Genomic DNA, 19085 nt, shown 5'->3' with positions numbered 1-19085 from the left:
GGGCTGGCACAAGGGCATAGCAGTTAAGTGTGCGCACTCCACTTTGGCAGCCTGGGGTTCGCAGGTTTGGATCCCAGGCACAGACCTACACGCCATTCATCAAGCCATGCTGTGGTGGCGTCCAACATACAAAAAGAGGAAGATGGGCACAAGTGATAGCTCAGGGCTAATCTTCCTCAGCAAAAAGAGGATTGGCAATGGATGTTAGCGTAGGGCTAATCTTCCTCACCAAAAAAAAGGAACTTGATTTTTTTAAATGTTATTTTAGTGACTCAACATATAGATAAAGATTTATCAAGTCCTTATTGTGTACAAAATACACCATGCCAAGGCACATAGATATTTAAGTCCAGGTCCTTGCCCTTGTGTTATTGTATTATAACCTGGATGGTGAGAGAATTTCCCAGGTAAGAACTCTGAAACCAAAGATTTGTATAATAATTGAATAAAACAGTATAAGAGATGGCACCAAATAGCTGCTGATTAATTGCCAAATTAAATGTGATAGATGTTGTAGAGTGTTAAAGCCTAACAAGTTTTTGAGAGAAGCAGTAATTGACCGAGGTGTTAAAGGGTAGGGTTTGCAGAACATATGAGGGGTAAAGACAAGAACAAAAAAGTACTATGTGGGGCCAGCCTGGTGGCATAGTGGTTAAGTTTGCGTGCTCTGCTTCGGTGGCCCGGGGTTCACAGGTGTGAATCCCGGGCGTGGACCTACATACTGCTTATCAAGCCATGCTGTGGCGGCATCCCATGTAAAGTAGAGGAAGATGGGCACGGGTGTTAGCCCAGGGCCAGTCTTCCTCAGCAAAAAAGAGGAGAATTGGCAATGGATGTTAGCTCAGGGCTAATCTTCCTCAAAAAAAAAAAAAAGAAGAAGAGAAAATACTGTGTAAGTATTTAATATACTTTGAAGCTATTTCATTGGGTCAGACTTGACAAGAGCTGTTCTAGACCTGCTCTTAATGGGACTCTTTCCAGGATCTTGGATCCATATTGCATTGAGTTGGAGGCGGAGGTTGGACCAGTTGACTTCCTGAAACTTTTCCAAGGATGCTCATCCTAGTTGTTTTAATTCATTACCCTACTTGGCATTATGTATATTTCTCTGTCTTTTGGGAAGTACATTTACGAACAGAACATTGAAATCTAAGACATTTGTCTTTCAAAGTAGGAGGCTCTGGTTCTGGAATGATGAGAATTTTTCTCTGTCGAAAACACTAATTCAGTATCTTTTTTCTTTTTCTTTTCTTTTCTCTCTCTCTCTCTCTTTTTTTAAAGTAACGTAAGTCTGGCCTTCTGGTCTGTTTCTCAAAATTGATCTGATTAGTTTGACAAGTAATTAGAATAATATTGGTGACAGACTCTTTGAATTGTAAATTCTGTCCAAAATCATGTATATTTCATTCAGTTAATTAATAAATGTCTCCAAAAAGAGACAAGAGTTTACCATCTTGTTGCATAATTGGGAATTATGTACCTATTAAAAATAATGACAAATATAAATATCAGATGAGATTTATAGACAGTAAGTGCTTATTATAGAGGTTAGAAGATCTCATTTGAATTTCTTTTCTCCAGTTTCAAATATTTTGTAAATATGTTTGAAAAAAAATGTTACCTGAGATGATGATCTTTGTTAAATATTTGTTAATCCCAGTTAAGGGTGAGAAATGTTTTGGAAAAAACTTATCCAAACGCATTAGTATGTGGTTAGTGAAAACAGAATACTTAAATGAGTCACTGAATGGACTTATTTAAAAGAAATAATAACAAGGAGTTTTTTGTTTGGAATTTTAGCCAACTTCATGTATTGCAGGTACCCTTCCCACACAAGCCAAACAAGTGTGCAGACCCAGTGACCACAGGTCCGCCCGGCACAGGCCTGCCAGGGTCCCTCCTGAGCTGCTGGGAAGCTCTTCTCCACGGAAGACTCTTGATCCCAGGCTGGGCCTCTGCTCTTTGTCTGAGTCAGGTTGGGTCTCTGGTTCATCTTCCTGTAGTGAGCCTGGGAACCAAAGGAAAACTATTCATGTTGACCTCCTTGAACCCCTGAAGGATCTTGGCAGGGAGGCCTGGGATATAGAAAGCACACCAATGATAATGAAGAAAAAAAAGAAGAAATCAAAGCAAAAGAGATACTCTCAACCTCGGGCTGGGGGACCTTGGAATGATAACAATGCAGATGAGCCTAAAGGTCATCCCTTTGCAGCTGACCCACAAAAATCAGGTATTCTCCCCAACCAGTCTACCGCTGTGGGCATGGAATATGGACTGCTTTCCAGAGAAAACTTGAAAAAGGAATCTCAAATCAACTTCAGAGCAGCCAAACTGGTAGCTGAAAACTTTGTCTCAGAAAATCTTAGTATTCCTTTGGGTCCTTTGGAAGGACCCCCCCAAACTGCAGTAAATTCTCAGCTCAAGCTGAGAGTGGAGGGAGAGGTCAAAGGTAACAAGTCAGTACCACAGAGCCAAGACCAGAAACCGCTGCAGCAAGATGAATGCAAACCACAGCCTACACACCACCTGAAGACTTCTGTAAATAAAAGCCAGACAGTAAGCTCTCTCAATCTGAAAGGACCCCTGACAGAAGTTTCTGCACACAAAGTAGAAATTCCTTTGGAGATCAGACCCAAAGAGGGTTGCTCTCCTGTCTTGGACCAAGAGGCTACAGGTGGGGTTTCAAAACCCACAGCAGCAAAAGAACTGCTTAATTTGATACCCACTTTGACAGCAAGTAATCCATTAGAAAGTAGTCTAAAAGAAGGGATTGATGACAATAAAATGACTAAACTGCAGAATGACAAGCAGAAAGAGTTTTCTGAAGGAGCTGAAGATGTGAAAGAGCTAAAAAAAGAAGCTTTTCCCAAGGAAAGACAAGATATCAGTGTCTTTGCTTCTGAGCAGCTGCAGGACAAGGTGTTAGCTCAGGTTCCTGGGCCAGGGAATGAACCATTTAAGAGAATGGCAGGTGATAGCAAAAGCAGGAAGGGAAGGGGAAGTTCTGGAAAAGTGAGAACGAATTCTGGGAAGGTAAGAGCAAGGTCTGAGTTGCCATTTCTTCTGGACAGCCAGAAGGACTACAGAGCTGTTCTTGTGCCAAGTGAGACAGCCCCTAAAACTGAAAGAATGACTACTGGGGATAAGAGTGAAGAGCAACCAGGGACCGTGGCTGATGTCACTGAGGCAGTGGTCATGGGGGAGCCTAAGGAGACAACTGATTCTAGGGTGGCAGGCACCTTGCAGACATTGATTCCCTTGGGAAATGGGTCAGGCATGACTCACACTTCTGGTGGTAGAACAGAAAGAGGAGCCATAGCCATAGATATGGGTGTCAGTAACCAGAGCAAGGAAGGTAAGTGTCCTTGGATGGATCGTGAGGCAGCTCCCTGGATTTCTGAAAAGCCTAAAAAAAGCAGTGAAGGCAAAAACAAAAAGCTTAAGGAGAGCAAGGAAGAAATCCTCAATCCACCTTTTATAGGGAAGGATGGAGATGCTGGTAGTACTCCCCATCAAAACAAGGAATTAGGACTTTCTTTCCCCTTAAATCATGATCCTTTGTTCTCACATACATCAGATACACCCACAGTGGAAGTAGTTGACCGAAAAGGTAAAAGTAATAAGGTTAATTGTTTAGAGCTTGGGGCTCTTGGCAGGAACAAAACACACACAGTCAAGGATTCTTCTGTTATTGAACCAGCTACCAAGGTGACAGATGTGAGCTGCCAAGACCAAATCCAGGGGTCAGGATTTGTTCCTTCAGTACTGTCTGAGGTGAATAAGACAGATGCAGCCAAAGGACACACTGCAGTGGCTGACAAACCAAATAAAAGGAGTAATGATGAAAAAAGTAAAAAGGTTAAAAATAGTTTTCCCGAGAAGCACATTCTGGAGAGTAAGATAGATGCAACAAAAGTACATGTTCCCGTGGAAACCACAGGGGACCACAGAATTGAAGGAATGGGCTATATGGACGAAAATAGAAACATTACGTTTACCTGCCCCAGAACACCACCAGGATTGATGAATAAGTCAACTCCTCTAGAGGCTCAGGAATCAGCAGCCTGTGAAAAACTGCCCATTCCTATTCCTCAAGTAGTAAAGGAAGATGATTCCTTTCCAGACACCTTAGCCAAAAGTGGGCAAGAGACAGCTCCAGCCCAGATTTCCAAATTATTAGTGGTAGATAATTGCAGCAAAGGTGGAGTCCCAGATCAAGAAGGACTCAATGCTCCTTCTGCTGTTATGCCCTCTACAAGCGCAGGAGGAATTACTGTAACTTTTATAGCAGCCATAGAAACAGTTAACAGTCATGGAGATAACTGTCTTAAGAATAAAGGTGAGCTTGCTGATCCCATGAAAAATGAAGCGGGGTTAGATAGATGGCATGTGATAGGAGAATCTGAGTCAGTGCCTGGTGGTGCATCTAAGCATTTAATAGAGAAAATCACAGAGCTAGCAGAGGGGCACCTTCGTTCTGGAGTGCCAATAGATGACCAAAGCCTCTGTCTACCAGGTGAGGTCAGAGTCCTAGAAGCGTGTACAGATAGGAGTAATTTTCCAACATATCCAGTAAACAAAAAGAAAGAGCCTGAGACAGGTTCTACTCCAATTCAAAGTCCTGAATCACTGGGAGACAAAGCACAACAGCCCAGTTTCTGTGAGGACCAAAATGTTGAAGATAGAGATTCTAAGGGCCCAGATAGTTTAAATAAGGAGGTAGATATGACTCTTTTGCCTCCAAAAAGTGAAAAGGATAAATTAGAAGAGATTAGTCTGACTTCTAAAATCACAGAATTGGAATATGCTTCCTTGGCAACACCAGAACTCCAGTCAGATTTCTTAGATGGCAAAGTTGAAGCCACTCCTTCGAGGGTAGTAGATAAGTTAGTAGTGACTCCTTCTAAGGGTCTTCAACTCGTAGAACCCAAAGATAGGATCTTAGAGGCACCTGAGAAAATGTCAGAAAAATCTGAACCAAAGGCGCTGGGAGAAGGGAAGAAGGAAGATAAAAGCAGAATGGCAGAACCGATGAAAGGCTACATGAGACCTACCAAGTCCCGAGGACTTACTCCACTTCTCCCAAAGTCTACAATCCAGGAACGAGAGAGATCCAAGCAACTGAAGTCCAGCGGTATGAACCTGCCATGGGGAAATGTGTGTGCTTGTGGCTTTTGAGTCAGCATCAAAAAGGCAAAGAGCTTGTGCTTTGGTTCCATCTAGACTCTAATCATCCTTGTTAATCATTGGTTTGTTGGCATGAAAACTTATAACTGCTACTTATGTGTTTTCTGCAGCCAAGGCATGCCTTGTGTCCAGCTTGAGGAGGCTGGTGACTTGGTTGCATGCCTTTTTACCTAGCACTGAACCTTGAATTTCATGGGAAATTGAATTTCAAACAACGAATTGTTTAGCAGAAGGCCTGTCTCCATCCACTATTCTTAATTTTTTTAAAAAGTGTGCCTCTTATGTGTAAAGTTTACAGCCAAATTTTAATCATTATTTTGTATAAAGATTCACAGAAGGAAGGAAACATTTCACGTCCAGCTGTGTGCATGGGTTTTTTTTTTGGTCAGTATATATGCCTAGCTTGTGCTGGTGGGCCTAAATACCCAAATTGCTTTTGGATTAAATAGAAATGGTCTGCCCTTTATGAGGAAATGGTAGCCTCTGACCAGTATTGGTAGGCACAGACTTTGTGTTTCTAGTAGTGGGAAATGATCTCTCAGTGGTGCAGCCACATCTTTGACCAGTCTGTTGCTTACAGCCGTTGGCCCACAGTTGAACGTGTGTTAGGGTTTTGGGCATAGTCTATGTCCGTGAAACATAGTCTGTGTCCATGGGCAAGGCTATTAAACTTGCCCAGGTAGGATTCCTAATAATTTTACCCTGTTTGGCTCTAATCAGTCGAGTAATTGGAATGAGATTGAGAAGATGATTCCTTTAAGATTTAGAAAGGTTACCTTTTTTTTTTTTTTCCTGGAAAGTATACATCTATTCATGAGCCCTGAGTGTAACCTTCAAAAAATGTTTCCTGGCCTTTGAGGTTTTTCACAGCCTACAAATGATGCTGTTTCTTAATCACTGTTTCCCAGCTTGCTTGATGCAGCTACTAACTCCAGAAATTAAAAAAACGCCAGTTGGCCCTGGTAACCTGTTAGGCGTTTGGAGAGGCTTCATTGTGGGGTAGTGTTCTGCATGATGTGGACTTGTTGTTTTGGGTAAAGCTTGTGCTATGCATGAATTTGTACCCTGTAAGGAATACGTGCTGTGTGCGTAGAGAATGCTAAAAGTTGTTATTTGCGTAAGATATTGTCATCTTTTCTGTTTTTATCTTCCTTTTATTAGCTACCCTATTGCCAAGGCAGAAAATGAAGTCATATGTAGAGGGCTTTCCAGCTTTCGTTAAGATTTGCGGTGTTCTACGCAGTTCTGTAGTTTTAGTTTCTATACCGGTTCTTTAGTTTCAGCAGTGATACAAAGGGTAATGTAAATTTTCTGAAATCTAGCCATCTTTTTTTGCTCAGTATTTCTGAAGAAATGTAAAAAGAGGATTTATTCTGATTCTTGAAGAAACAAGGGAGATACTACAGAACTTTTGGGGCCCTGCCTTGGCCAGGCCATGCTCAGAGGCTGTGGGTTAGGAGTAGCCTTATAGAGTGGCTGAGGGGAGGGTGATGGATTTTGGACAAAATTTATTGTTTCTTCTCTAAGTTCTATCACATCTTTTCCCCCAAGGACAATCTATACTTTACTAGTTGAAAAAAAAACTTTTTGGGCCAGCCCCCTGGTGTAGTGGTTAAGTTCGGCGTGCTCTGCTTTGGCAGCCCAGGTTCGTGGGTTCAGATCCCGGGCATGGACCTACACGACTTGTCAGCCATGCTGTGGCGGTGACCCGCGTACAAAATAGAGAAAGATTGGCACAGATGTTAGCTCAGGGCTAGTCTTCCCCAAGCAAAAAGAGGAAGATTGGCATCAGATGTTAGCTCAGAGTGAATCTTCCTCACCATAAAAAAAACAACAAAAAACACTTTTTTACTAATTTTTGAATAGATTAATACATTCACATGGTACAAAGGAGTATGCAGTAAAATGTAACTCTGCCTTCCTCCGTTAACCTGCATCCAAGTTTCCCTCTCCAGTGGTAACCATTGTTAACAGTGTCTTACACATGCTTCCCAATAATTTAAAGAAGTAATGACGTATATATGTCCTGATTTTATATAAATGAGACATATACATACTGATGTGTATCTTGCTTTGTAAACTTAACAATTATTTTAGAGATCTTTACAAATCAGTACAAAGAAAGGAGCCTCAGTCTTTTTAGTGGTGGTATAATATTTCATTGTAAGGATATACCCTAATGTATTTTACCACTTATTTATTGATGGACATTTGTTTAGGTGTTTTCCAATTTTTCTCTATTAGAAACAAGGTGCATAGGATGTATAGAATGTCATACTTGTACAAGTACATCTATATAATAAAAAGGGGCTCTGGAATAGAATCTCTGGTTTGAAGAACTTGTATTTGTAATTTTGATAGGTGTTGCCAAATTGTTCCCCATAGGGCCACAGAGATGTACCATAGCTATACTCCCACCCTCAGCATAGACCAGTACCTGTTCGGCTGAATTTGCCCACAGGTGTGATTTTTCTTTTTTATTATGTGTGCTGATCTAATAGGTGAAAAATTTTTTCTTGGCATAAATTTATTTTGTGTTTTACTTATTTAATGACTTCCTTGTGTGTTGTCAAGTTTATAAAAGCCATCGCTACTCTGAGTTTATAAAAATATTTCTTCTAATTTTTAATTTTTCACATTTTGAATCTTCAATCAATCTAGGATTTGCTTATTTGTTTCTGTGTGTACGTGTGTGTGTGTTTTGTTTACGAGATGTGAGGTAGGATCACTTAGTCATCCCACTATCATTTGTGTAATCTATCTCCTGCTAAAGTGCCACCTTTGTCATGCTCTGAATTCCTGTATGTATTTGATCTATTTCTGGAATTTTTTTTCTGATCCATTGGTATTTCCATTCAGGCTTCAGTAACACAGTGTGGCTTAATAATATATTTTAATATCTAATAGGTCTAGCCCCACCTGTCACCCTGTTATACTTTTTCAGAGTTTTCCTGACTATTCTTGCTTGTTTATTATTACATATAACTTGAGAATTGGCTTGTGTAGTTTTGGGGGGAAAAATCCAGTCAGTCTTTTTCTCGAAATCACATTAAGTGTATAGATTATTCTAGAGAGAGTTGATGTCTTCTATGTTGAGTTCTTCTCTCCAACAACATAATAATATACCATGTTCAATACTATCACGTGTTCAAGTTTATGTGTCCTAGTCCCTTGCTGGTATTTTGATGTTTTCTTCTTGCAGATCTTGTATGTTTCTAGTAAGGCTTATTCCAAGATGTCCAGGAAGCGGGTGAAGGTGCAGATGCAGAGCTTCAGGCAAGCCTGGGGCTCTGGGGCAGGGGACTGAGTGGAATGGGGGGTATCTGGATTTGTGATAGGGAACTAGGCAGGATGGCCCCTTATGCCCAACCACTGTTGGTTCACGTGGGCTCTGATGTGTCATCCAGACTGGTTCTAGACCTGCCCTTATTAAATTTTATCTTTGTTCCTCACTTCAAATCATTCATGTTAACTGCCCTGCCTGCGGATTGCCAGTGATGCTCACATATCTTGTCCTCATTTGCCCTGTGGTCAGATGTTGTTACCCATGGTTTTCAGTGTTTGGACAATATAGGTCCTATTAGTGGTGTTAATAAAAATAATAGCAACTACCACCTATTGAGTGAATATTATGTGCCTAGTTATCTATAGATAGATAGGTAGGTAGATAATCATGCACATACACACTATAGAACTATGAAGGATTCTCTCCATCTTAAAGGTGAGAAAATGGAGGCTCTCCTCATTAAGATCACACAGGCAGTGAAGTGGCAGAAGTAGAATTTGAACCCAAGTCTTTCTGACTCTGAGGCCCATGCTTTCCTCATTATTGCCTTGGAGGAACCTTCCAGAAGTTTTAGGTTCTTAAAAAGATGAAAGTTGGCAGTTAGTAATTATATTTTTCTATTTTAATATCTAAGCACTAATTAAACACTTTTCTAGGTGGAGAAATAGAGACACATCATGAGGACATAAATTGTGAATCAAAGGCTAAAATGGGATCAGAATCGAGGTCTTTTAACTCTGTCTAGCATTTTATTCTGCAGGCAGAGATTGTGTTTGATTCATTCGTGTGTTATTCCTAAGACCCAGCATAGAGCTTTACATACATATGATGCCTAATGACATTATATTTTGCTAGTCTTATCCTCTTTGGAAGTAGAGAAAGTGAGTATACTGCTAAAGTCTCTTGCAGCTTAATGTTTCCTCTCCTGTTATTTTTTCATAGCACTCTCAAGTTTGGGGAAACTTTAGCAGAGTTTCTTCGCATATTATGTATTATTCTAGGCAGGGAAGATACTTTAGGAAATCTAAGCTCAACTTGTTAGAAAAGGACTTCTTGTGGGACTGTGTTTTTTGTGAATAGAAGAGCAAGTTTGCGGGGCCAGCCCTGTGGCGTAGCGGTTAAGTGCGCGCACTCCACTGCTGGCGGCCCGGGTTCGGATCCCAGGTGTGCCGATGCACTGCTTGTCAGGCCATGCTGTAGCAGCGTCCCACATAAAGTAGAGGAAGATGGGCACGGATGTTAGCCCAGGGCCAGTCTTCCTCAGCAAAAAGAGGAGGATTGGCATGGATTTTAGCTCAGGGCTGATCTTCCTCACCAAAAAAGGAAAAAAAAAAAAAAGAGCAAGTTTGAAAGCGTGATCCTCATTGGACTCTAGTCTATGTTATTGCTTCACATTGATGGCTTGTGAATGATAGTGCACTTGGCATGTTGTTCTGTGAGTGGGACAGTTATCACAGATTCCTGTAGATAGACCCTTCCCTTGGCCATAGTGAGAGCCCGGTCTCCTTTTTTCTGGCTTCATTTCTTTTTCTTTGGTTTGCTTGAGCCCATCAACTGTCTTCCAACAGCTGGGAATGTCAGTTTATAGTGGGAAATTCTCTTGGTGTGAAATTTGAAGTAATTTATAAACCCAAAATCCTAATGGTGTCAAGGCCCTTGTACATAAATAAAATATGCTCAGCAAATGAAAAAACCATTTGTAGTCTTAGAACTTGCTACGATTTTACAGTGGGAGAAGTACCCTTTTGGTAGTGTCTTTTCTTAATGGTAGTGCTATTTGTGAAATTCCTTTTCTTATTGCTTTCTTCCTACTTACCTTCTCATTCTCTGGCTTTCTTTCTTCTTTGTTGTTGTTGCTAGTGCCGGCGAGTCGATTCTGTCTCCTAGCAACCCTGTGTACAACAGAACTGAACCCTGCCTGGTCTTTTTGCACCATCCTCTCACCTTCCAGCGCTGTATCATACAGTGCTCCGCTGCTATTCGTATGGTTTTCATGGCCAATTTTTTCGGAAGTGGGTGGCCAGGTCCTTCTTCCTAGTCTGTCTTAGTTGGAAACTCTGCTGAAGTCTGTCCACCATGGGTGACCCTGCTGGTATTTAAAACACTGGTGGCACAGCTTTCAGCATCACAGCAATGCACAGCCACCACAATATGACAACAGATAGGTGGGTGGTGTGTTTCCCTGACCAGGAATTGAACCCAGGCAGCGGCAGTGAGAGTGCTGAGTCTTAACCACTAGACCATCCAGGCTGGCTTTTTTTTTCTTCTTCTTCTTGCTAGCTGTATATTAATGAAATTTATTGGGAAATTCTATATGTCACACAAGTAAAAGTAGCTACCATTTATTGAAACTTACTGTATGCTCAGTACTATTTTAAACTCTTTTAACCCTCAAACAGTCCTGTGCTACTGCTCATCTTATTTGAGCCAGAGCATCTAAATATTCTTTGAAATGAGTCCAGCAAATGTTGGTTATTCTACTTTAAAAGGAAGTTCTTCCCCTCACACTCCCTCAGTGGTCGCTTTTACCCTCTGACTGACAGTAGCATTGGAGGATTCGGAATACAAGTGATAAATGACTTAGCTTCTGATTTTTGGTGTTGCAGATATATTTATTGCTTTAAAATATGAAGTGGACAGTAAAGAGGACTTCCATTCTTATTTTTACCTATGACATTGAAGCAGATCATCTCAGCTGTGAGCAGATTGAAACTGTTTGTTTTTAAAATGTTTAGCAATGATGGTAATTTAGACAAAGTTTAGACAAAGATCTAATTGTCATATAAACGTCCTGTTGCTCTGCAAGTAGTGGACAGAGCACTTGCAGTGCTCTGCAAGTGATCTGGACTTTTTAATATTTACTTCATTCATTCAACAGACACCAGGTAACATTACTCCCACATTCTAAGGGTAGATTAATAAGACACATTCTCTACTCAAGGATTCTAGAATAGGGAGATACACAGATAATTTTACTCCAGTGAGAAAAGTTCTGTAATAGAAATGTGAGCTATGTGCTATGGGAATACAGAGCAGAAAGTAACTAAGTCCTCTTAGGAGAGCAAGAGAAAGTTTCATGAAGGAGGTAACATTTGAGTGGGTCTGAAAGTACGGCTAAGAGTTTGTAGAGCAAAATAAGGTGAAGCATTCTAGGGGATAGACTGCATAAAGGCACAGTGAAGTTACAAGTGCATGGAATATTTGCGGAGTAGCCAACAGTTTGGTGTAATTGGTGTATAAGTCAGGTTTGGAAAGCAGGGAGATCTGTGAAATATTTTGAGATGAGATTGGGGAAAAGAAGGTAAGCTCCTACAGGGACTCCAGTGTGCCTCCATAAGCAGAAGATCTTAGACCTTCTGCTGGAGATGATTGTCAGGAGGAGGTTGTGTTTTTACTTAGTTTATTTGGATGATTCTCTTTTCTTTTTCAGGGAGGCCACGGGAGGGTCAATACTATGCTTAAAAGAACAAAGCCCTGGAAATTCCAAGTTGTGCTTCTTGGGGCACTTTTGATCTATAAGCATTTTAATGCTTCAAGGTGTCAAATGACAAAAATAATACAATTTTAGTAACTAGTTTGATGTCCTTTATTCAAGGAAAAACAATCCGTGGGTTGGGGGAGTCCAGTGCCTCGCAAGCAGTGGCGCACTCTTCCTGAGGGATTTTGGGCAAGAGCAAGTTTTATAGAGCATTAGAAGAGGCAGCGTGGAAGCAGGGCATGATTGGCTAGGAGGGCAGGGATTTCCTTATAAGGCTAGCAGGTTCTGTTTTCTATGGTAAGCTAACTTAGCTAAAGCTGAGTTGGAGGATTGTGATTGGTGTGTGTTAGGTTTCATTGACAGGTGTTTCCCGTAAGTGCAGGCTGACTTAGGTTTAGGTTTGTGATGTGGGCTGTCCCACTGGGGCAGCCTCCACATTTTGTGGGTCCCAGTATACAAATTATCTTATCAAGGGTCACACAAATCCGATTGCTAGCTTCAATTTTTTCATCTGTATGTTTGCTTCCCGACTTTTGAAAGTTGATGAGGGAGAAACATAATTTTATTGAGTTAAACATGTACTAAGAAATGTTTCTAAAATTTAGTAGAATGTGGTTTTGAAATGTTTTTGCATATATGCGTGTGTATATAAACACAAACATCATTGGTAAGAAACTAGACGGCAACTTCATAACCTTTAGCTTTTATTAGTAGAAAGTGTGATCAATCGTTGCAATCGGTAGAACTATTGACTCTCATTCTTTTTTTTTTTTTTCAAGATTTTATTTATTTATTTTTTCCCCCCAAAGCCCCAGTAGATAGTTGTATGCCATAGCTGCACATCCTTCTAGTTGCTGTATGTGGGACTCGGCCTCAGGATGGACAGAGAAGTGGTGCCTCGGTGCGCGCCCGGGATCCGAACCCAGGCCACCAGCATCGGAGCGCGCTCACTTAACCACCAAGCCACGGGGCCGGCCCTTGACTCTCATTCTAATGATAATTTATTAGAAATTGTTTCCTGGTGGGCCGGCCCCGTGGCTTAGCGGTTAAGTGCGCACGCTCTGCTGCTCGCGGCCCGGGTTCGGATCCCAGGCGCGCACCGACGCACCACTTCTCTGGCCATGCTGAGGCCGTGTCCCACATACAGCAACTAGAAGGATGTGCAGCTATGACATACAACTATCTACTGGGGCTTTGGGGGAAGAAAAATAAAATTAAAAAAAAAAAAAAGAAATTGTTTCCTAGAGATAATAACAGGGAACATTTGGTCAATCTGGAAAGTAGCTTTGTTGCCTTGGTAACTGATAAGAAAGAATGCAGTGAAACCAGTTGTAGAGCATATGAGAACCAAGGCCTTGAACAGGTTGAGTACTAGCTCAAGGCACAAGGCAAAAACAAACATCTGCCAGTATGTCTGCTGAGATCAGAGACCTGCAGGCTGTGCCAGCACCCTTGGAGGCTTGACACGTCATTACGTGGTCTGATTAAAAAGCCTTAGAAACCACCTTCTGACCAGACACATGGGAATCCATGCCCTTTGCTCTGACTCAAAACAGAATGGAACTTAAAAATCTTTAGCCCAAAGGACCTTCCAAATCGTGCCTCTCTGGGATAAATTTGATAATGGGAAGTGAAGGATCAGGTCAAATGATACAGAATCAGTGTAGAAAAAAATCCATCCATCCTTCCACTGAGCAGAAGTTTTTTGAGAGCTCCTACTTAATGTGTGTCAAACACTGTGCTGGGCACCAGCATGGCAGAGATGGACAGGTCATATTCCTGCCTTCTAGAAGCTCCCAGGACAGGCACATGAATAAAAGATTATGGTGTACTTTACGAATCCTAAGAAGAGTTAGAGCAAGTATAGTGTTGTAAAAACATGAAGTCATCATCTTGGGGAGGGGGTCTAGGAGACATCACTAAGGAGGTGACATTTAAGTGAGTTCTGAATGAATACGAGTAGAACCTAGGGGCAAGGAAGTCCAGTGCAGCTGAGTCTAGAATTTAAGTCTTCTGGTTCTTAAGTACATTTCTTTGTACGTGGGGATTCTCAACCTTTTAAGGCTTTGTGTAAGTTCCTCATCTACCAACTTGATAAAATATCGTTGTGGCTAGGGAAGCTTGAGTTCTTTGCTGCAGCTGTCTCCCGGGTGAATGTGCATTTCTGAGTAAGATTATGTCTGTAATTCTGAGTTAGACTAGAGTACTGACAGAGCCATCCTCAGATTTTACTAATTATTCTGTACTAGCTTTTCCCCATTGTTTGCCATCCAGGTAGCATTCACTTCATTTGGAGAGGAACAAACCCATTAATTCTTATTCCATGTGATCTCTTCCTTGGTATGTGTGGTATGTGTTGCAAAGCAATAGTGTAATCAAACTGTAAGCCATTCTGTCCCTTCCCCTCCGTAAAAGCCTCTGGATCTCCACTTTTTCTTAGTGAAGCAGGAGAACCTGCCTGCCTACTCAAAAGTAACATGAAGAGAGAAAAGCTAATAGCGCTGAGGCATTGTAAAAAGATACTAACATAGGGCTGGCCCTGTGCCTTAGTGGTTAAGTGTGTGCGCTCCGCTACTGGCAGGCAGGGTTTGGATCCCGGGCGTGCACCGACGCACCGCTTCTCCGGCCATGCTGAGGCCGCGTCCCACATACAGCAACTAGAAGGATGTGCAGCTATGACATACAACTACCTACTGGGGCTTTGGGGAAAAAGAGGAGGATTGGCAATAGATGTTAGCTCAGAGCCGGTCTTCCTCAGCAAAAAATGAGGATTAGCATGGATGTTAGCTCAGGGCTGATCTTCCTCTCACACACACACACACACACACACACAAAAAGATACTAACTTAAATCTAAGTTCTCGGGACCGGCTCAGTGGCACAAGCAGTTAAGTGCTTGCGCTCTGCTGCAGCGGCCCAGGGTTCGCCGGTTCGGATCCCGGGTGCACACCGATACACCGCTTGTCAAGCCATGCTGTGGCCCATATAAAGTGGAGGAAGATGGGCACGGATGTTAGCCCAGGGCCAGTCTTCCTCGGCAAAAAAAGGAGGAGGATTGGCAGATGTTAGCTCAGGGCTGATCTTCCTCACACACAAAAAAAAAATCTAAGTTCTCTTTAGAATGGACAATAGTAACAGAAGATTGCTCAAGAAGAAATCACTCACACCGTTCTCATTCTTTGCATGATTAAAGCAAAAGAAGGCCATGATTAAGGTATAAGGTAGACACTAAAACTAAATGCATTGCTTCTTTTTCTCCTTTATTTCAAACTTGCTTTTGCCCCCCAAACATACATACACATATACACACATGCATACACACTGTTCATTAATTTGGGAGTTTTGGATTGATCACAAAAAGGTAAATTACAATTGCAAATTAAAACTTGAAGTACTTTTTTTAACTGAGCAAAAAAGAAACATTAAAAAGGAGAGGCATCAGTGACAAAGGTTAATTTTTGCTCAGTGGTGTGGGAAAACTGGCATTCAGAGACCAGGCATCTTCTGTCTGGCTTTTCCATTAACTCACCAGTTGATCTTGGACAAACCATTTCATTTTTTCCCTTTGGATCCCATTTACTCTTCTGTAAAATGAGAGGATTAAGTTAGAGGAGCTCTAGCATTCTGATTCTGTACCATAGTGGCACATACTTCAGAGTCCTTGCAGTACTGTTTTTATGGAATGACCCTTGTCCTAAAAGAGATTGGGAGGATGGGATATCATTTTCTTTAGGCAATTCCTCCGATTTTGAGAGCTAGCTTTTCTTTTTTCTCTTGTCCATTAATTAGTTATTGAAATTAGGGTTTTTATGGTGTTTCTTGTAGTTGGTAGTTTGTTTTGTTTTTGCCTACCTTTTTTATCAGAGAGATCCCATGTAGTAATTCTCCAGTCCTGGGACTTATGCTTCATCATTTCACATCAAATTCTCTATTGGGAGTGGTAAAACCTACTTCATACATGAATACATTTTCTTAGTTTTTTTTTAAGCTAGCGTTAGTGGGTACATTCTGTGTGTTAGCTACCTTATTAAATGCTTTTTATGTATATTACTTCACACCTACAAGAGGGATGGATTCTATGGGTGTCCCCATATTACGGCTTATGTTCTCCTGTTGTACTCAGACCCCTGGGTGACACCAAGCTTATGTGCGTGCCTGAGCATCTAGCTGACATACTCTCTGGGGCACTCACCTCTAATCTGGGTTTCCTATCTAGGCTTGTACTTCATGGCCGCTAACCGCTCACCCAGATTGCCTCTTCCAACTCTCCGACTCTTGAGCCTTGTAACTCCTGCTTGGTGCAGTAGCCAGGTGCCGACCTCATTATTTTCCTTCAGACTGGCCGCATTTCTGATCCATCATATGAACTGTGGTCAAGAATCTGTGCTCCTTTTTGACTGGCCAGCTTTGTTCTCCTGGTTCCTGCTCCAGGTCTTTTGGCTGACTCCCATTTTACAGTTTGCTATTTATGGATAGAATTGTTGAGGCAGGATATGTGGGATTTGAAGGTAGCAGGGACTTGCAATTCTAGTTATTGCCTTAGCTTTTTTTTTGGTACTGATGGGGAGGGTCTGGGTAGGCTGGCTAGAACTAAAAATCTTTTGACTGTAAAGAAGTATCTATGCTTGTTCTTCACCTAGGCTCTTCTCTCCTCCTTCAGAATATGGCAGCCAACTCAGACTGCTGCTTTCTTCAGACATGCTGCTCATCCTCAGTCATGCCTCTGACAACAGGCAGCACCCTCACGTGGGGAGGGCTGGGGTGTACTGAACATACTGGCCACTGGAGCCCCAAGTTAAAAGCACACTTTGAGTTGGACATAGCTGCAGACCCGTGATTCCTTGAATGTGTATTTCAACCTTTTATTGAGATATAAGAGTGTTAAACTGTGAAACTGGAAAGCACCTTAAAGATGTCCCTCATTTTACAGATGAAGAAACTGAAGCTAAGAGCAGTTAAATGATTGCTCAGAATTGTAACTATTAAGTGGCAGAGATTTTACAGAGAGATTTTACAACCTGGTCTTCTGATTCCAAGCCAAATTATTTTTTCCCCACAAACCAAAGATAGAAGATGTCAGTAAATTCAGGGGTGTGTGTGTGTGTGTGTGTGTGTGTGTGTGTGTGTGTGTGTTGGGGGGGGGTGACTAGTTTGTGTGTATGGTGGGGTTGTTGAGGCATATCTAATTTCTAAGGTATTTTCTAACATTTTGCCTCTGGCTTGTTGGGAATGCATTGTAACAACACCCTCCTCACCAGACTTTCATAACTTTTACATATATTGTACATACTTAATTATATTATTCAGTTATAATATATGTATTAAAAAAATGTAAGAAAGCCAAAATTCAACCGTATTTCATCACCAAGCCTTTCTGTACCCAAGACTCCTCTTTTTTTTCCCCCTTACTAATTAGAATCTTGACCCTCTTGGCACTCCCTTCATTTCATTATACATCCTCACTTGCTTTTCCTTAGTGAGAGCTTTGCCGTAGAGTAAGGTGACCCTGATTCCTTGCCAATGAACCTTTATTGTGCTTTGACATGTATTGCTACTAAACTACTTAAGATCAAGAGGAAGGAGGGGCTCAGTTTATGTTCAGGACAGAGGTTAAACAGAAATTCACATTTTTTTCAACATTGCAACACTGCCACTCCTGACATGAACATATCCTCATGTTACCTATTAAAGTTAAAGAAAACGCATGTACGGTTGGTTCCTGGACTCTAGTTGGGGATTTGAGTAAATTATGTGACTGGTGTGAATAGTAGAAAAGGTGAGTGCTTCAGGACAGAGGCTCCAGTTAAGGAACCTTTCCTGGGCTGGGCCTTGGTAATCGAACCACATTTTATAGACCAAAGATAGAACGGTTGTGGGTTTTTTTTTTTTTTTTTGTGAGGAAGATTAGCCCTGCGCTAACATCCATGCCAATCCTACTCTTTTTGCTGAGGAAGACTGGCCCTGAGCTAACTAACATCTATTGCCAATCCTCCTCCTTTTTTTCTCTTTTTCTCCCCAAGGCCCCAGTAGATAGTTGTATGTCATAGTTGCACATCCTTCTAGTTGCTGTATGTGGCACGCTGCCTCAGCGTGGCCGGACAAGCGGTGCGTCGGTGCGTGCCCGGGATCCGAACCCCGGCCCCCAGTAGTGGAGCGGGTGCACTTAACCGCTAAGCCACGGGGCCGGACCCAGAACAATCTTAACTTGCCCTTTTTTTCTAAAAGCATTATTTAAAAACCGTAACCAAATCATAGCAGTTGATGGCAAATGGTTTTAAAAAAATCCGACTTGACTACGTCTCATCTTGGAAAAAGACATCTGATGTAGTCTTGATAGGATATGTCACAGTATCCTATGTTAGTACATGATAGTGACTTACCGGCGAGGCTGCAAAAATTAGCTTTGTTTAAGGTCGAATATGGCCTATCTTTTCAGTGTAACTTTTTTTTTTCAAGAATTTTCTGTTGTGGATCCCTCAGTCCTGAGTGTACAGTTTTAAGCTCAAAGTCCGGCACAGGAAAGGACCATGCTGATTAAGTAGGGGCAGTAGGCTCTGGTGGGTGGATAAAACCTCAAATCACAGATTGACCGAGTCCATAAGTTCCAGAGGTCAGAGGGAGGTAAACTGCCCCATGTGTTCACGTGGCAACTAAGTGATCAGTAGGCTGGAAAGAGCAGGGCTGGTACAGGAGGGAGAGACTCAGCTTGTCCAAGGAACCAAAGGAGAGCAGGGGCAGGAGTAAAAGTGCAAGGGATGTGTTGTCACACAAGTGTCTTCTACCTGGGCTACATGTCCCCAAAGCCCTGATTACTGAAATCTTTAAATGAACCCTTTATTAAACCGTTCCACAATGTGGAGCTACAGATGAAGCTCTCACTCCACTCAAGTCAGTTTTCAAGTGAATTTGATAAGTTGCTATGACGGCAAACCTACTCTTCCTCAGAGAAATGAATGCCTCCAATTTTGGTATTACATTAGGGTCTGTTTTTTTTTAAGTGAAATTTTGAGCAATTTTCTGGAATCATTGTTCTTTAAAGGTTATGGGTGAGGATTGGCAAATGAGTCTTGCTTATTTTTACAACAGTTTTTTGAGTGGGTGAATGTGGAAATGTGGGCATAGTGTCAGATAAGTG

General features: G+C 41.7%; 2 protein-coding genes across 12 annotated transcripts in view; both read left to right on the top strand.

The window, feature by feature from the left end:
- MAP4 (microtubule associated protein 4) overlaps positions 1-19085 on the top strand; it is a 195480-nt gene that overhangs the window by 144969 nt on the left and 31426 nt on the right. The gene's annotated exons all lie outside the window — the stretch shown is intronic.
- Positions 388-12886, top strand: LOC147917031 (uncharacterized). The gene is made up of 3 exons (XM_087431654.1): positions 388-407; positions 982-1018; positions 1801-12886. The coding sequence occupies exons 1-3, from the start codon at positions 388-390 to the stop codon at positions 5176-5178; spliced, it is 3435 nt and encodes a 1144-aa protein (XP_087287780.1). The 3' UTR covers positions 5179-12886.

This window comes from Ceratotherium simum, chromosome 5, assembly GCF_057802395.1.
Source record: "Ceratotherium simum simum isolate JZ-2026a chromosome 5, ASM5780239v1, whole genome shotgun sequence".
Taxonomy (NCBI): Eukaryota; Metazoa; Chordata; class Mammalia; order Perissodactyla; family Rhinocerotidae; genus Ceratotherium; species Ceratotherium simum.
The sequence above is the reverse complement of the archived record's forward strand: the minus strand, read 5'-3'. Positions and strand labels throughout refer to the sequence as shown.